Source organism: Dermacentor silvarum, chromosome 5 (genome assembly GCF_013339745.2).
Source record: "Dermacentor silvarum isolate Dsil-2018 chromosome 5, BIME_Dsil_1.4, whole genome shotgun sequence".
NCBI lineage: Eukaryota > Metazoa > Arthropoda > Arachnida > Ixodida > Ixodidae > Dermacentor > Dermacentor silvarum.
The window spans coordinates 131,001,625-131,021,488 of NC_051158.1; the positions used below are offsets into that span (position 1 = coordinate 131,001,625).

A 19,864-nucleotide genomic window follows, 5' to 3' on the forward strand; every position below is an offset into this window, starting at 1 on the left:
TTTGGGGTCGGCGCCGTGAGCACCACGCGGCGCTCCGCCATTGGCTTCTGGAGTCGGATGACTTGGTGGCTTCTTAGGTCGCCGGGTTGTTCGGCGTTTATGGCGTTTCGCCTTGTCGCCGGGCAACTTTAGTTGGCGGAATTTTCCCGTGCAGTCGCGGGAGTTGGTTGCATGGGCTTGCCCACAGACTGCACAGGACGGAGTGCATTCATGAGGTGCCTTCACTCCGTCGGCGGTCGGCACCGTATGGCCACACAGGCCACATTTGTCGTTGTCCGGGCAGGGGCATGTGTCCGCCCGATGGCCCACAGTGCCGCACCGCCCGCAGGCCGGGATGGTTCTCTTGTACGCACGCACAAGGGTCACCTCTGAGTTATAATGCACAAATCGCGGCACCACTTTGCCCACGAAAGTGAGCGCCGCAACGTTGGAATTGCCAAGCTTGCGGATATCGGCAAGCTCTCCAGCACGCCACTGGATCTTGTTTTGGAGAGACTCACTGGTCTCGTGGTTGGCTACGGTGATGACGCCACGGCACACCTCGCCGGTGAGTTTCAGGTGGCCGTGCATGAGGAGCTGGCCTTTGGATGAGTCAAGTTGAAAGTCACGCAGAAGCATGTCTGCGACGTGCGGGTCTCGGGTGCCTGCGACGATGAGATTTTGCTCCCATGTGGGGAGCAAGCTGAGCGACGCTGCGGCCTGGGTGCCCAAGTAGGCCGCGAACGCTGCTCCTAGCTCGCCATGTTGGTATACATCCTTAAGAGCGACGGTCACCCGGGGCTTCAGGATGATAACAATGTCTTCGCGGTTCCAAACGGGTCCGGGCTTGTCCCAAACATTGGGGCGGTCCGTTGACGTAATGAAAACAAGTGAAAGGACAGAGACCAATCGGCGCGAAGGTTTCTTTTTGTGGCAGTGAACGTCACAAACCGAATAAAAATATAGCAATTTACGAGCGCTTCTTGGTAAATAAAAATAATTTGTTCATGGTATTGATGAGGTTTACGTTTTTCATCATGAAACGCGTGTGAGTTGTACTGGCGGTGAGTGACTTAACGAATTTTTTTTACTTCGGTTGACCCCTTTATGCCGCTAGGTGGGACGTCGTACGCCAACTTCGCGTTGCGGCCAAAATACACACTCAAGTTCCTCGCACAGTCGGAGCGCTGTCTCTTTTGAGAATCTGAATTGTCGCCTGAATCCGTGATCTGTCATCTCAAAGGCGTCTTGTCGACGTCGAGGTTGTCGCTGTCTATCACGGAGGCTCGCTAAAAGCACGATAACAGGCGCCACAGGCACCGCACACGCCGTCATTTTGCTTCGAGTGCCGCGATCTCGCCCGTGCACACGGCACGCACAGGCTCTGCACACGGCACACCGCGCTTCGGATCAGACCGAAGCAGCGCGCGCGGCTTCGCTTCGTAGCAGACGACAAATTCGGTTTCCGCGTGATTGACATGTGCGTGACGTCAGCAAAAAATGCGTTCGCGCCCTGAAGCGATGGCGTCACCCAGGCGGCGACCAATCGCTGCACGCAAACCGAATCCTTCGAAAACCTAAGCGTTACAGAATACGGCCCCAGGTAGAATTCTCTGAACTCTCAAATCTGATCAACAAGAAGAAAGTAAGGGATATTCGAAGTTATAACGTGGAAAGGATTCAGGCAGCAGTAAAATATGGATGCAGCTTAAAATCAGTGTGAAGAAAAGTTGGCATAGGACAAGGCAAAATGCATGCACTGAAAGATAGGCAGGGCAATATTGTCACGTAGTAGTGGCGGTGAAGAAAACCGTCGCAAAAGTGTGAATGACGAAACGGACTTTTAATTGGGTTAACCTGTGCCCACAAAAGCAAGGTGCACTCGAAGCTCAACAATAGCGGCGAACACAGTCGGCGATCGTCGAAATCTGATCAGCGGCGAAACGCGTCAACTTTTATACATGAGTCATCGAAGGTTCCAGATTAATCCCTGGCACCCGCGTGTCTTCCAGAAAGTTCTAGACAATTCGAGTCGCTCATACCATCAGATTACATGAGCGTCGTTGACAAGAGACAACGGATAGGAGCATCGATAACGTTCGAGAAGCTTCCGATAGCTGCAGGCGCGTCCTGTGCCTAGCGATAAAGTTTAACAGCCGGTGAAAAGTGGTCACCGGTGAAACATAAACATGTGTACGTGTCAATACCCTCCACTTAAAAAAACATCGTCCCGATGCTACAAACACGGAAGCGAAAACAAAACCACGCGTACAGAGATAGGAAAAAAGAAAGCAATAACAAAGCAACAAAACTATATAAGTTCTTCAGCGGGCGTAGAAAGGCTTAAGACGCATCACGTGGATGACTTCCACATGGTGCGTGATGACTTCCACGGAGGAGCTGTCGACCTTCTTCGGCGCGCTGCAAATAGGTGGCAACGTCGAGATTTTCAGATTTTCTTCGTAGGTGACGTCCGGTAGCATGGCGTCAAACGTCGTTGCCGGGTTCCTCCCGTAAACCAGGTTGAACGGCGCCATGTGCGTCGTTTCTTGCACGGCCGTGTTGTATGCGAAGGTCACGTACGGAAGAATGGCATCCAATGACTTGTGTTCGACGTCGACATACATTGCCAGCATGTCGGCGATGGTCTTAGGCGCTCGGTGAGGCCATTCGTCTGGGGGTGGTAGGCGGTGGTCCGGCGATGGCGTGTCTGGCTGTATCGCAGGATGGCTTGATTTAGATCTGCCGTAAAGGTTGTGTCTCTGTCGGTGATGAGGACTTCTGGGGCACCGTGCCGCAGTAGGATGTTCTCAACGAAGAATCAGGCTACCTCGGTGGCGCTGTCTTTGGGCAAGTCTTTTGTTTCGACGTAGCGGGTGACGTAGTCCATAGCTACGACGATCCATTTATTACCGGACGTCGACGTCGGAAAAGTCCCCAGTAAGTCCATCCTGATCTGCTGGAACGGTGGGCGAGGTGGCTCGATGGGATGTAGAAGTCCGGCAGGCCTTGTAGGAGGTGTTTTGCGTCGCTGACAGTCTCGGCATGTCCTTACGTAATGGGCGACGTGGGCAGAGAGCTGAGGCCAGTATTATTTTTCTTGCATCCTCGCGAGCGTGCGGGAAAAACCGAGGTGTCCAGCCGTTGCGTCGTCATGGAGAGCTTGCAGAACCTCTGGACACAATGCTGAGGGTACCACGAGGCGGTAGTTGGCTCGGAGACGCGAGAAGTTCTTCTTTAGGGGAATGTTTTTTGCAAGAAAAACGACGCCAATCCTCGCGTGAACACCTTCGGCACAATGACGGTCTTGCCTTCCAGGTAGTCTACACGGCTCCCTATTTCCGGGTCAGCTCGCTGTTGTTCGGCAAATTCGTCGGTACTGATGGGTCTCAAGAAAGTGTCGTCATTCTGGTTGTCCTGTGGCGGCGATTCGACGTGTGCGCGAGACAAGCAGTCGGCGTCAGAGTGCTTTCGCCCGGACTTGTGCTTGAAGTCTCAGACACCATCGTGCGAGGTGACCTGAAGGATCCTTCAAGTTAGCTAGCCAACACAAGGCGTGGTGGCCGCTCACAACTTTGAAGGGCCTGTCATATAGGTGGGGGCTAAACTTTGATGCAGCCCAGATGATGGCGGTGCACTCCTTTTCCGTGGTGCAATAATTTGCTTCCGCTTTCGATAGTGACCGGCTAGCGTAACTTACAACCCTTTCTACTCCGTCAGTCATCTGCACAAACACGGCGGATGGGTGAAGTCATAACTCATCTTTAACAACACGATTAGTGTAGTAGATATTATGAAAGAGGCACAAGCGCATAAACTTACGACGTACTGCGAGGTCTGGCAAACCAAGCGTCAGTTTCATTGATGATACGCTTGCGTGGCGCGCATAATTTGATGAGATGAAACGGGCGGCCCTGTTCTGAGGTGATTCTAGAAGATTTGTTAAATTAGCTTGACCAGGGTCCCAGATGGAGCAGACATCTTTGAGCTTGGGACGTACTAATGTTTTATAATGTTCTGAGAGAGAGAGAGAAAGGAAAAGAAAGACAAGGAGGTTAGCCAGTGTAAATACCGGCTTGCTACCCTGTACTGGGGATAAAGTTGTGATTTAACGTGAACAGTCGCACTGGAAAAATTACGACGTATGAAACCGAGCATACGGTTAGCATTATTAAATATGTATTGAAGATGCACGTTCCAAGAGAGATTACTAGTGATAGGTATACCGAGATATTTGCAACTTTCTACAGAGGCTAATGGTGTGTTATTGAGGGCATAGTTCAAAGAAACGGGGAAAGAGGAAGTCTGTGAGACACGCATGCTTTGACATTTATCATTATTAAGGGTCATTAAAGAATCGGAACACCAAGAAGATATGGCTGTAAGGTCAGATTGCAGGGCAGCATGATAAGGTTGGTAGATCGTCGTCTGGCGTTACGGTTAAGTCATGGCGTCGGATTACGGCTTCGTCGGCTTGCTCCGCTGCTGCTACGTCGCGTCGGCAGGTGGCGAAGTGTTGTCGTCAAGGCTCTTGCCAGGCGGTGTGCTGATACCTCGTCGTGATGATTCGCGAATCTTCTTCGTCGGCTAGTGAGGATCTTCGGCATTGCGTCGTACAGCATTCACACCTCCATCGGTTGCTGCGTTTAGTATCCCGAGTAAGGACTGGGTGATCGGCCCCGGGCTGGGCCGGCGTACAGCCGGCGTTGCGGCGAGATTGTGCTTGATTTAAGCTGCTTTGCAGTTTTAATAAACCAACTCTCTTTAATAATTCAGTTAATGAATCCGTTAGTTTGTATTTATTAAACAGAACCTTATTGCCTTCCTCTGCACCCCTTTCATTCTTGCAATGAGTTTTTTTTGTGTGTACGGAAACCAAACAATATTGGCGTGCTCCAGCACTGTTCGAACAAGCATTCTGTAGGCCCGACAATTTTATCTGGGGGAGCAAGACGAAGGTGTCTTCTCAGAAAGAAGAGTCGCTTTAGTGCTCAGCATGTACATTGATTTCCACTTGAGGTTATTTTATTAACGTATGTTAAAGTGCCACCTAAATATTTACGCTGAAATGCACAAGTGAGAGGTGTGTCATTAATAATGTAAGCAAACCCAGATATCTGTTTCTTTCTTACTGTTAGCGTTACAGATTTTTGGCCATTTCGAGTCATCTGCCACTCCTGACACCATGAAAAGGCAGAATTTTGTATATGGTGATTATTACTGCGAATAATTTCGCGGTACGAAATACAGTAGTCAGTGAATAGACGGATATTACCATGTAATCGGGAAAGCAAATATTTTATGTATATTATAAATAAAACTGTGTCCAAAACACTGCTTTGGCGCACTCCCGATGCAACAGGTAATAAATTGGAAGCTTCGTCATGAATATACACGAATTGTAAGCGCTATGGATCGGCACAGTGACTCACGAGTGCACTCAATCATACTCGCACTCATTTCAAAGGGGTGAGTGGAGGTGAGTGCAAGCGAGTGCCAGTGAATGTGAGTGGAAGTGAGTGCGTGTGAGTACCAGTGAGTGTGAGTGCAGGTGAGTGCGAGTGAGTGCCAGTTAGTGTGAGTGCAGGTGAGTGCGAGTGTGAGTGAGTGCCAGTGATTGTGAGTACAGGTTAGTGCGAGCGCGAGTGAGTGCCAGTGAGTGTGAGTGGAGGCGAGTGCGAGTGAGTGCCAGTTAGTGTGAGTGCAGGAGAGTGCGAGTGTGAGTGAGTGCCAGTGATTGTGAGTACAGGTTAGTGCGAGTGCGAGTGAGTGCCAGTGAGTGGAGGCGAGTGCGAGTGCGAGTCAGTGCCAGTGAGTGTGAGTGCAGGTGAGTGCGAGTGCGGGTGAGTGCCGGTGAGTGTGAGTGCAGGTGAATGCGAGTGGAGATGAGTGCAAGTGCGATTGAGTGTCAGTGCGAGTGCGAGTGATCGCCAGTGAGTGTGAGTGGAGGTGAGTGCGAGTGAGTGCTGTGAGTGTGAACGTGAGTGAGCGCGGGGCCAGGAAAAAATGATGATGAGTGTGTATTATCCCACACTGCCGACCTACGGATAAACTGCGATTTAACAGGTTTACAGGTGAAAGAGGTTGTTTTATATTTTGACACGTTTAGTGCCACGAACCATGTATTACACCACTGGTTCACGATATCTAGGTCTCGTTGGAGTGCTATATGATAATCACTGCTGGTTATTTGGCGGGAGATTATGCAATCGTCGGCGAATATTCGTATGCAAGACGAAGTGTGGTGAGGCAAAACATTTATGTAGATTAAAAACAACAGACGCCCAAGGACGCTTCATTGCGGCACACCAGAAGTAACGTTAGATTTGGCGGTATCGAAGTTATTAACAGACGTAAATTTCTCTCGATTAGACAGAAAATGACGTAGCCATGACAATGTACAGGAGTCCAATTTGCGTCGGCGCCCGGCAGCGGGGCACAACGGACCGCACCGCCAAACAGAGAGGAGCACCTTTCCTTGGTGATACCAAGGAAACAAACCTCCTTCCCGAGGCGGCAAGGCGGGATTCGAACCCGCGCACCCTCGATCCCAAAGCGAGCGTCGTAATCACCAGGCCAGACAGCCACCCTTAAACGTGATGCATTCATGCGAACCATATGATTGCGTTCGAGCGTCGCCGTCTTCGTCGAAAAAAAGGTCGTGTCATCCTCCTCGCTCTCCTTTTTTTCTAGCTCGTGTGTGGAATCATCCGCGGAAAGCAAAGTACGCGCCCTGCTGACGCGAAGCGGCAGTCGTTGGTGTGTTGCGGACCGCAGCGTAGCAACACCCCAAATAAAAAAAAATACTGCTCCAGTCAGGTAGACGGCTCCCTCCCTGATAGTGAGATTATATTTGGAACATGTATACAGTGATGCGCTTATTTAGGAATACCATCGATCCCTTAACAGCAGCCACAGTTGTGCCTAGTCAGCACCAGCCCAGCGTGTTCTCGGTTCCAAAACAGAGAGGAAGAAAAAAAAAGAAAGTGGCGATACGTCATCGAGGAGAGGACCAGCCTCTGCACGGATTTGTTGTGAAAACACTCGCTTCAGTTCATTCTAAGACTGCCATGGGTAGACCATAGAAATTAAAGACACCAGAAGAACAGCGCGAATACAATGTTCGACCACGTATGGTGTTTGATACTGCTTCGGTGGACATTCACGTTCGCAGGGCGGGATGGCGGGCCATTTTTTATTTTCACGCGGCTTGGATTTTTTCAGAGAAACACTTCCTCGTGCCCAACACGGCCTCACATTGGTCGCCTCCTCCGCCAGCATGCCTCTCGTCAGCTGCTGGTCACGCCGCCTGTCCTCCCCCGGCACGGCTCTCATCCTCTCCTGGTCACGTGACCTTCGTGACACCACTGGACACACAAACGGCGAAGGCTCGACTTGGAACATATTCGCTGTTAATACGACAAGAACGACTCAATCCGCAAGCAGAGGGATCAGACAGATCCGTGTACTTCCCACAATCGCCGTGGTGGATTAACGCTTGCACCGCCAGAGTCCGTGGTCTCGTGTAGCCAGTTACAGCACATGGTTTGGCTTTCTCGTCGCATTAGCCTGTGGCGCCTAGTGGCCGACGGATTGCAGCTGCAACGCGCATCGGCAGTGCATCGCCTACTGCTTCGCTTGTGATGGCACCACATAAAACAACTTCTGCCTTAAGTGGCGCAGAAAGGCAACGACGTCACTGGGCGAATCACGTTGCTCCGGCGGGAGACACTGCAGCGTGAAGCAGAACACCTTCGAGCTTTCGCGAGGCATGGTGCTAACTCTGCCACTATCATTCCTGTAGCTTAGCCTGTCGCAGCTCGATTGGCTGCCGTAGCCACTACGTAGCCGGGCCAGAATGCTCGCACCTTCGTCGAAGCCACTCGCCAACAAGACGGCGCTCGCCAACAGGACGCCGTGCGCCAAGCAAACCACCAACACGGTCGCCGACCAGCAAATCGTTTCACCTTCAAAACCTTTCACTGCAGCGGACGGTGAGTTCATAAAGCCATTTACCAGCAACCCGTTCGGTTACGCCTCTACGGTTAGCGAACACCTGTGGTTCATGGCGGATTTGCGCAGTCCTCCAGTGCGTGCAATCCAGTGTTTCCAGGGGATGTTTCCCGGTCGCGAGTTGTTCGACAACTTTTGGTTGTGTACCAATTGTATAGTATCCCTGTGTACTGGTAGGGTGCGCCTGATGGCATTCTGCAACGGTTTCCCATACCCAGAGTACCCTACCCATCTCTCGCCTCTCGATTGCATCGCCTAGCGCCTCTTCTCGCCCAGATTGCCGTAATGCAGATAAGACGACTGCTAAACGCCGTGGGCAACTACGGTGTCGTGGGCCAGGTTGTCAACGTGCCGATTGACGTTAACACAATGGTGAGCTCACTACCGAGGCACTTGCATAATGACCACGTCATCAATGTGCACATTAAGCGGCGCATGATACAGAAATCATCATACCTGACCGGGATGGTGAAAATAGCCACTGTCAAGGCATGACTACGAGATCTGCAGGTAACGCCGTTCTTTCAGAAATTACGGGCGATCATCAACTGATACCGATGACGTGATCAATGTGTATGCCGCGGTTGATGTCATTGAATGCTACGAGGACGACGCTTCTGACTTCGACATGATGCTCGCCCAACAGCACACCATGCTGTGGAACGAGGACAAGCACTATCGACCGAAAAAGTTTACGGACCAAGATATCTGACAAAAAACTGAATATCTCCGCGGCCTCAGAACGCAGTTTGGTATTCCCATTTCCAGACTCTATTGGTATATGCGAACAATATTGTGATGTACGGTTTTACTGGCTTCCTTTAAAGTCTGCTCAATATTTAGCGTTTTCTGAGATCCCGTGGTCCGTAAACTTTTTATCGCTACTAACTCAGCTAGGGCCTCTCAGACTCCTCTTTGAGGAACATGCTGAAAGACTTTCCAATCCCGCCATATACCTCGGCCAGCCGAAAGCATTCACGTTGGACCGTGCGACTGCTTTCAGGATGGCATCCAGCTAAATCATGCGCAAGAATCGCCGTGGAGCCCCTCTCAAGCACATATTGTACATGGCTATGAAGGTGCTGCACATTCGCTTACGAGACGGAATGCAAGTGACCTTCAGAAACACACGTGACACACCCGGTATCACAACGGCATGATTGAAGACATTTACTTTCTTCGAGAGATGCATCAACAACAGCCTCTTATTCCTCAGGACGATCCCGATTTCACTATCCTACTGGTCAGCTACAAAGAAGGACGTTTTCTCAGTGATGACACACCTCGGTAAGCCCACCGCTTTCCTTGCACTCAGCTCCTCAGAGTAACGCTGGCCCGATCTCCTTCGCGTACTGTACCGCCTGCGAAATGACGGAGCGTGCTTTCACGGTGACCAGCTGTGCCACATGACTCTTCTACAACGCACGGAGCTGGTGAATACCCTGCGACTGGCGTGCTATGCTTCACTAAGCTCGTGGATGTCTTTCTCGCCATGTAAAAGCATCGTATGACCTCTCCATTTGGAGTTACAGGGTGGTGAACTTCTTCAAACGAATAGAATTCCAACATAGGGGAAGTGCACGCGCTCACATTCTCCTGTGTCTGGACAATGATCTCAACGAGGAGGTCAGTGAGCACATGCCGAACCATTGTTATCTCATCGACCGGCTGTTCAGCTTGGAACATAAAGACATTCTTCCATGGCCGGATGATCAACACCACTTCCATACGTTCACCTGCTTTAAGAAGGGTGCATCCAAGTGTCGGTTCGGCGCCCCTTTCTGGCCAATGACATACACGTGTGTCTTGCTCCCCAAGAGCACTGACGATGCGCACCACAAGCTGTACCAGGACGTCCTTTATGACATGCACGGCCATCTTGAGACACGCACTCAGGACAGTCTCGAAGAAATCCTAGCCCCACACGGCGTGGATAAAGCTCGATATCTGGATGTCATCCGGGCTGGCATCAAGCGACCTATGGTCTTCTTGAAATGGTGCATCGATCAGACTTGGATGAGCTCTTTCAACCCCTACATTAGCCTCAAGCTGCGCTCAAACATGGATCTACAATACATCGTAGAGGAGTACATATGCGCCACGTACGTCTTTGATTACATCAACAAGACTAACGGTGGCGTAAGCGACCTTCAACGCAGGCATATGCAGCTGCGTGAACAATTTCCTGACGCTGACTTCACTGACATTTTGAAGAAACTAGGGAGGGACGTCTTCAAGAGTCTGGAAATGAGAAGCCAGGAAGTGGCTTGGTATCTGATTAGGCTTACCATGTCGACGTCGAGTCGCGATATCGCCTTCATTCCTACCTGCTCGTACGATGAGCGACAGTTTGTCAAGAAGAGGCGCCTGCAGCTGCACACCCTCGATGATGAAGACACCAACATTTGGAAGGACACTTGCATCGAAAAGCATGAAGGCAGGCCGCATCACCTGGAAGGTGTGGCATTAGCACAGTTCTCCGTACACTACTACAACGAGAGGGACGGCAGCTTCTGCTGCGAGAACTGTACCTCGTATCATAAGATACATTGGTTACCACCCGGCTACACAGCAAGACTATGAAAGAGAGATGGCGCTGCTGAACTACCCGTTCTGAAACGAGGTAGCCGATGTCCTTAATTGTGACAAGTTTCTCGCCATATACCAAGACAACAAACTGATCCTCCAGGAACGCAGGCAAGAATTATGCTTCAAACAAACATTCGATTAAACCATCCATATCTGCGAGGCGATTCACGTCACAGAGCCTCGCGAGGCACGCGGACCGTCTGCACTGCGCACTGTCGCTATGTCTGCGAAACGGAATACTGCAGAGGCCGAGTCAGAACATGACCTTCGCGCAAAAATGCTTCGGCTTAATAGGGATGACATTTGTCCCGAGAAGATATAGCTCTGTGCAGTCGTAAAGAAGCGCGACAGCTGCAGAGTACCGGTGTCACTTTCGGATGGTTAATGAGGACCAAGATAAGCTACTTCTTCATTGCCTGCACCGCCTCATTCCCTAACGAGAGGGTTATTCGCCACCCCCACTGCAGACCTTCCGCACCAGACCGACAGACAGTGGCAAGACCTTTGTCATGCGCCTCATGATGGACATTGTCAACTAACTCCGCGCCACCGATGACAGCACCAATGCGTGCTGTCAAATTTGGATGAGCCCTTTCAACCCCTACATTGGCCTCAAGCTGCGCTCAAACATGGATCTACAATACATCGTAGAGGAGTACTCATGCGCCACGTACGTCTTTGATTACATCAACAAGACTAACCGTGGCGTAAGCGATCTTCACCACAGGTTCATGCAGCTGCGTGAACAATTTCCTGACGCTGACTTCACTGACAGCTTGAAGAAACTAGGGAGGGACGTCTGTGCCTGTGCATCAACCGACAAGGCCACAGCAGCCATCGGTGGCACCACCATACACACTGCCTTCAGTATTGTGCAAGCCAGACATCACAGGCTTGGGCTGAACGTCGATACGATCAGCTTGTACAGGAGCGGAATGCGGGATGTCGTTGCTGTGTTTGTGGACGAGGTAATTATGATCGGCGCTAATGTGGTCATTGAAGTAAACCCACTCATTCAGCAAATATGCTTCGAGTTCGACCTGCCGTTCGGGGGCCTTCACATGATACTTTGTGGTGACATGCACCAACTGCCACCCGTTCGTACCCATCTACAAGAGGGACACGGAGAGCTTGGCTGGCGCCGACACGATGAGACAACCGCTCCATTTATGCCTTTTCACAGCGATGTCGCCTTTACAAAAGTGTTGACCGAAATTGGTAGTGGTGACGGCCTCACGCAAGGCAAAACGGACCTTATCGAAAACCGCTTCATCACCAAATCCCGGGCACAACAAACCTCCCCAGATGCCATTCGCCTCTTCCTGAAGAACTACGATGTTACAGCATACAACAACATGGTTTCTTCAGTGGACACCCCGACGTGTTCAACAGTGTAGCCACAGATGTTATGATTGGCTACAAGACTGCCGATCAGGAGGCATCACTGCGAAACTGCTGGCCTGCTCTACAAAGCGTCCCTCGTGTCCGGCAAGACGTACATGATAACTTCCAACATTGACGTTGTTGAAGGCCTCACCAATGGCTCCATGTACACTCTGAAGCACATTGAGTTTCAAGAGAACGGCCTCTTCCATGAGGTTTGTGTTCAAGGAGATTCCAGTAAGGTGGGCATCGCTGCACGTGCTAAGGGGTTAGCTCATGCCACCTCAGTTGGCATTTCAACTCACTGGATTCTCATTCACCTCCGTACGGGAATCATTGAGCCTAACAACCCCATTTTGAAATGTTGGCGCACCCAGCTTCCACTGGTGGAAGGAGCGGCTGTCACAATACACAAGCCGCAAGGCGTTACATAACCTAACGTCGCATATAACTATGCGAAGTGACATGACCAACAGTTGGTGCACGTCGCCTTGTCGAGAGTTTCCCCTTTACAGGGACTATAGACTTCAGACTCTGCCCAGGCGGCGCTGTGGAAAAACCCGCCACCAGCGCCCCCATCGCAGCCTTGGCGCAAACTGAGTATTGCAAAGAGAGCTGTCCGCAAGCGAAGCTGCATAGTAGAGCGCTGCACGGGCTCGGGCTTACCCAAAAGCCCGAGCCCGGCCCGGCCCGTGGGCCGGGCCGGGCCGGGTAGAACAGTTGTTTCACAGGCTCGGGCCGGGCTCGGGCACGGCGTGTGCTTTTTGACCGGGGCCCGGGCCGGGCTCGGGTTTTTTGACGCGGGCCCGGGCCGGGCTCGGGCTTTCTGGTGGTGTGCATGTAACGTGCAGCAAGTTATTCTCGGGCGTCTCAACTCTGAAAAACATTATTTTTCGGTCTCGGGCCGGGTTCGGGCCGCTTTCGAGTCGGGCTCGGGCCTGGTTCGGGCCTAAGGTAAAGGGGTGGCGGGCCGGGCCGGGCGGGTAACGTAGATTATTTCCGGGCCCGGGCCGGGTCCGGGTCTCGCCATAAAAGTTTTGATCGGGCTCGGGCGGGCCGCCCAACGTAAAAACGGGCCCGGGCCGGGCCCGGGCTGAAAAAATCGGCCCGTGCAGTACTATACTGCATAGGCATCAATGGAGGCCCCTCTTTCGGTTGTGTTGAGGCACGGTTTCCTAATTATCAAGGACCTGGAAAGCTTCTTCCGCCCATCCACGCTTCGGAAAGGGAGCAGAGCGAAGTACGTGTACAATGTAAAAGAAGTTTCAGGTGTTATTTCGGCGCGCTGCAACTCGCAAGTACAGCGAGCATCGTGCGACGTCCAGTTCGAGGCAAGCACTCCGACGTCCGTTCTCTAGCGCCTAAATCTGTTAAATTTAGGTACGTACATAATGTGAAAGCGATGAAGTACATATATGATTAAGTCAGTGAGCTATGTAGCTTACGGTCAGTGGTACAAAGCTCGCTTTATCAGGGGCGAATGGCCCTGGCGACCTTCGCCTTTTCAGTTGCGTTCTCGCTTCAGCTCTCGCTTCCTGGGCGTTCGAGCGTGCTATCGCTCATCTTAGAATGTTTTCTTCACGGTTGTCTTCCGTTTGTATTTACTGCAAATTGAGATACGTGCGTGTCCGCTTTCGCGGGATACAACCGAAGGCAAAACAAACCTAAAGGTTGTCGCGAACGATATTTTGGGATTTATTTGTTTGAACACGTGTTAGCATTCGGTAGTTGTTGCACGCGCTAAACTGATGGCTATTTGGTTTCAAATCTCTCAAAGGGTGACCGCTTGTTATTCGATTGTTTATCGCTCATTGCGGCGGGCGCGTATATATACAAACGATGCTGCCGTTTTTGCGTTTCCTTTTTTGGAAACCATAAAAGCTCTATCGCACCTTGTAGGCGATAAGACGAAGGCTTCTCACTTGTTTCGGTTTTCGGACGTGCACACAGCCATTTGTCAGTGCGCTTATCTTCTTATTCATGAATAAACATTGTGTATTTTACAACACAAACGATTTTTTCGTCACTTTACCCTCAAAGGGTTAAGCATTTTACCGTAATGTCTAATGTCGTAATTATTTACAGAGAATAAATTCCTCCAAAGCTTTTTTTGGGCAGCAAACAGAAAACGTTTTCCAAGGCAGCAAACAGTCTGCGAACATAACCAAAGTAAGCTTCCTACAGTGCCTGCGTGAAGCATCTTTCTGTCTCACGGGAGCTACAGCACCGCTCAGTACCCTTGAATATTTAGCAGACGCTTAAAACAACACACGCGCACAAATGAATGTAAATAAACGCGACATTTTTTTTCTACGCACGTGCGTTACTTCACAATTACTCATCCAGTGCTCCCATAGCAACTTTATTGCTCAGATTACAAAAAAAAAAGAAAGGAAACGCTGTCAAGAGGGCTCAGTTCATTGCGAAACGTGCTCGTTGTATCGAAAAGCCGAAACTAGAAATGAGCTCGCGATACCACAATGCCCTAGAACACGATTTTGAATTCATAAAGGAACCAAAATGTTTGGTTAAACTGACCTGCCAAATCTCTCCGTTCCACTTGCTGAGTAAAGTGGAGGCGGACGTGCGTAAACAGGTAGAAACATCGATGGCACACACGCGGGATGGTTCACAACTTCGTTTATTATGTTGCCAACGAAAAGGCGACTGCAGATTCTTCAGTTTTCGCTTGGTTGCCATAGTCCCCAGTCAGGGCTACGCAACACAATTAGAGCAGAACAACATTATCACACTTTCTCATGTGGGCGGCTGTGTTGTGGAGAATGCGAGTAATTCGCTTACCCAACACGCGAACGGCCCGTATCCAGCGCTCTCTCCTTTCTCCTTCATACGACCGCGATGGAAATCGGTAAAACTGAACGTTGTTATTCAGTCCTTCACGTTTATGGCAATTTACAACGCAACAGTAACGTCGATTGCGGCGTTTCTTCGTAGCGCGCGGAGCTGTCGCGGTTGCCGTCGTGCTCGCCATCGCCATAGAAGAAGTGAGCCAACAAGAACATTACGGCAGTTTGGCGGCACGTCCGACTAGCGGAGAAATTCATAGGATCATAGCTCTCATTCTGGCTGTTAAATGCGCAAAACATTCGCAATATGAACCAAAATTAAGTTAAATCGTTGTTTCGCACTCGCTAGCTGCCTAAGCAACTTAGCAAGGGAGTCGGACTTTGCGCTACTCAATTATTACCTCTTCGCACCGACAGGTGGCGCTACGCGTCATGCAAAACTCCAGAGTCTGACGTCTATTTATCGCCAACGACACCGACAATTTCAAGTTTGATCATGCCAGAGGTCGACTCAATCCAGATCTCAAAAACGAATTCCGGCCTCGCGAAAAACACACTACACACTGTCACGGATGACATGGTGGCATTCCTTCATGACCACTCCAGCAGCACAACGTTTTCCCTCCTCAGCCTCAATCTGGGTCATTTTAAAGCACACTTGCAAGATGTTATCGTCGATCCGGTTACTACATCAGTTCAGTTTCTCCTTCTCAAGAAAACTTGGACAGATGCTGCAGGCATTGCACTTGTCGGCTGTTTCTAGTGCGCGTCGGTGGACAAACGACCCAGCCGAGAAGCAGCAGGTGTGTCACTGTTCGAGCGTGAAGGGGTCACATTCATTGCTGCACACTGCCTCCATACGCACAGCACTGCAACGGTCGTCAACAGTATCGCAGACATGTGCGCAGGCGAGACTAACATAAGCGGCACGAATCTGCTCTTATTCGGTGTTTCCATATCCCCTAGCATGACACAAAATAACATCAAGACCTACTTGGACGCCAAGCTTCTACATTGCGTTCCGCCACTACCTCAAGTGTCTCCCAGCCTGCAAGATCGCTACCACGTTGCCCCAATGTTATTCGCAGGCGACTTTACTGTCGACATATCAAAGCCAAATGGCCATTCGGTCACCGAACACAAGGCTGACGTGCTCAAGCTGCAGCTCCTGACCGACCTCAAGGTCTAGACGACAAAATCAAGGACATGCACTGATGAAATCTTTGCGCGGCATGTGCTATCCACTCTGTCCAGGTGTTACTTCAATTACTTGAGCTACCAGAACGGCTTGCTCATGGTAGTCAACGTCGGCCGTCGAGATGGAGTAGATGCGCCACTTGACGTCACCGTGGGTGCATTCACATCGAACGGTGCCTTGCCGGCCCAATACCATAAGACATTCTACGCATTTGTGCTCTTACAATTCTGTATTCTTCACGTCCAATAAACATGCAGCAGCTTCTGTGAAGACAAGTTTCACTTTCGTGTTCTGCAGACTCCTATGAAAGAGGGATCAACCCTAATTTTTTACAAGCTCGAAGGATGGTGCAGGACACCTTTATGATGTAAGCGAGAAATCATTCTTGATAAGCAGAAAACTTACTTTTGCGCGAAATAAAAATAACTTCGATTCTATAAAGAACAGTGGCAGTGCTGCTTAATCAAGTTCATTTATTGAGCTACATTTTATCTCGAACCAGAGCGCTTCTCTATTTTACGCACAGGCGCCATCTTCCTGTTTTTCACGGCAAGGTTTACAGCGCGTGTATTGTGTGGTGATCATTCGCGTTGTACTTCGCTAGTTTACACTAACTAATGTGCTACGCAGAGTCTCTAGGAAATTACAAGAACAGCACACGTAAGTACCTCGCCTAGCAGTACACAGTATCACGGCAAAGCACAAGGTTGCAAGCCTTACTGTCGTTACCGCTATGATTATCCTGTGCACATATCTGTCTCTAGAAGTGGTGATTCTCTTACATAAACTTCATATTCGTTTTTTATTTACACAACAGTAGGGACATGTTAGGCTGTTTTGTGTACATGTGTGTACACACAAGCTACTTAGTGGACGATCACAACTCAGTTCAGCTTGAACATTTAGGATCCTTGGCGCTCTGATATGTTAGGTGTTCATGGGTGCCCATGTGACACGGATGTTACACCGCACCGCTTTCGGAATCGGCACAAAATGTCCACGACATGCCGACATTTTACTGCCTTCTGCACTGATTCAGGTAACGGAACAGGATGTAACATTTCTTGTCCGGAGTACGAAAAAAATCGGTCGTGATGATGTCACCTCCGCTGTTATACTAATATTGTCGCCATCGGGGTCTCCTTACTTTTGCCTGCACACATAAGCCCTTATCACAAGCACACTTCGTTGACCTACGCAAACACATTTGTCAGTCTGGTAACGCTTTGCAAAGCCCCAAATTAAATTGGATAGCCAGCAACCTGCAACATGGTTCACGGGACATGAATTCCCACATCACGTGCGATATTGAAATTTTTGTATGGCAGAAGATAAAGAATAACCATTATTGATCAATACGTACATAATGTTATTTGTAATGTTTATTTGAGTACATTAAATTTTTTAAAAGTTAGTAGTGATTTGCCACTCAAGACACCACGTTCGCTAAGCGAACCAGAACGCGCTTATGAAAGTCTGATATAGGTCAAGAATTTCTTGGCATAGAATGTAGTCGTGGGCATGCAGCAACATATAAAATAGAATGGTTTAAATATGTTTATTGTTTGATACAGAAACAATAGCAATTAATACGAACAAGGGGCCAGATATATGTCATTGTGGAATGCTATGTTGCACCATAGAAAAGTAATAGTTCGCAATAAGTAAAATGACAGCAGCAAACTAATTTAGCAGAGCACATTCCATTTTTACTGCAACTTTGAGTGGCATGCGCAATAAATCTAGATAAATTGAGGTTTAAAGTGTCTACTGATGGTGCACAAGTTAAATTGCTCTACGCTACAAACCAGTATGCACTTTCTTTATTCGCCTAGTATCGGCTTTAGACATTCCTGCGATTGAGATTTTCTGAAGCACATAATTGACACTTCAATATTCTGAACAGTCGTGTATGTTCAACGCTTTTATAACAAAAAGCTATTCACAATACCAGCTAACTACGTGTGCAGCGCATACCCATTTGGCAGATCCAACTTTCATGATTTGTTATTTTTGTAAAGCGCAGGTATATCAAGCTTATCATTATGCAGTTTATTCACGGTGTTAAGCGACAAATTTTGTCTCCAAGACCTACCATATTTTGCGAGTTATCTTGTGCTTTTCCCTTAAATAAAATCACGACAATATGCATAACATGTTCAGCTACACACAAGAGAAAGATTTCATTTCAAGTAACCGTTGCCCATCTTGATGCAGCGAAGTTAATTTGTAATTTGCGGCAACGCACATGCGCTTCAAACACACGAGCTATTTAAAACACTTAATACGTTGATTTTTCGGCACTTAGTCAAATGTATAATACTACGACACAAAATTACCTTTCTCACTTTATCCATCATTTCATCTGATGCCATTCCTGAGTCATGACCTGCATAAAAATATTAAATTCAATGTAGTTCTTGCCCTTTGCAAGAAACAGGAAAGAATAACTTCATGTCAATAGCGTCAAAACTAGTGTAACAGCTGACTAGAAATACAGTCGAACCGGGATATATTGAATGTGAAGGGGACCACAACAAAGTTCTATACATAGGTAATTCGATATATAAAATAATACGCCCTGAAGTAAATGGCGGCTCACCGATTGCTGCGGCCGAGGTCCGCTAAGTTATTGCACGCAACTCGGAAACAAAAAGCAACCACACTTTAATTACCTGCAAAAACATTCTGGATCACTTTCAACTTGATCGTAAAGTGCAAGTTCATTCTTTTTATTTCACTTGCAGCGGCAATCACTTGCGGAAAATGAACTCACGAATAGGCGCTCAACCTACACGACTACGCCACAAAATCAGAAAAAAGAAAGTTGATGTTCGAGGTAGCACGCGGGCTAGCCGAACAGCTCGACGGAGCTCAACTGACTGCACATTCTGTTCTCCACCTCCAGGTGCCAGATGACGTCAAAGTAGAGAATGAAGTGCACTTTGAGGACTTCAGCGTGGTGCCGCGTTCGATATATCGAATGTGCTAGTGAACGGGCGTAATATATACGATTGCACGAGCCCTATACATTTGCATGATATTTTAAGGGGATTTTACAGCTGTTCGATATACACAATAATTCGTTATATGTGGGTTCGATATATCGTGGTTCGACTGTAATAGGCGTAAGCGTCGTCCACTGTTGCATGACGCTGGATACAAAATTCAACAGGTGCGCACTATTGAACAAGTCAATAAGCTGATCCCCCTAATAGGAAAATTACTACGCAGGTAAAGTTTAAAGGCAAATTTTGCACCATAAGTTGTCGTGTTCTTAGCATCCGGCCTAAATAAATACAATCAGCAAAGATACTTAAGAGTGCTTACCTTAGGGAATGTGAAAGCATTCCTAGGCTAAAATGTTTTTGTTCCGTGCGTTCCTCTACCGTGTGTGTGTGGGAGGGGGGGGGGGGGCGTAACTGTGCCTGCGTAAGGTCAAGTCAAAGCGCGCCTAGCGTCTGAACGCGCTCGCTTGCCCGCGAGGAGTTCATCATCACCCGATGAACCGCTCAGCGGCATTCAATTGAACATTCAAGCTTTTTATTTTATTCATGCTAGGTAAAGCTGTACCGCAAGAAGCTGAGAAAACGTAGCCTATAATGTTGCAGGATAGTGCTTACGGACATTCCCCAGGTCTTTCCAGTGTAGAACTTCAAAAGGTGACAGATGCCTGTCAACCACTTTTAACAGCGTAGCTATTTAAGCTCTTGGCTAGGCCGCGTAGGGCGAAAAAAAAAACTGCGCCTGGCGATGACGTCACCGCGCGTTGCCTAGCAACGCCTCGCACAGCTGGTGTAAAGCGTTGCTAGGCGACGCACGTGACGTCATCGCCCGGTGATGCTACCAATCTCTCCCAGGTTACTCTCGCCACAGCGCGAGTCGTGGCCGAAGT

At 49.1% G+C, this 19,864-nt stretch overlaps 1 protein-coding gene across 1 annotated transcript in view; it reads right to left on the minus strand.

Annotated features, from left to right (window-relative positions):
* The window catches only part of LOC119452587 (uncharacterized), a 149,983-nt gene that overhangs the window by 89,840 nt on the left and 40,279 nt on the right, over positions 1-19,864 (minus strand). Inside the window, exon 3 of the mRNA XM_049668468.1 lies at positions 18,309-18,358. Within this exon, the coding sequence (XP_049524425.1) occupies positions 18,309-18,358 (50 nt within the window). The remainder of the gene's footprint in view (positions 1-18,308; positions 18,359-19,864) is intronic.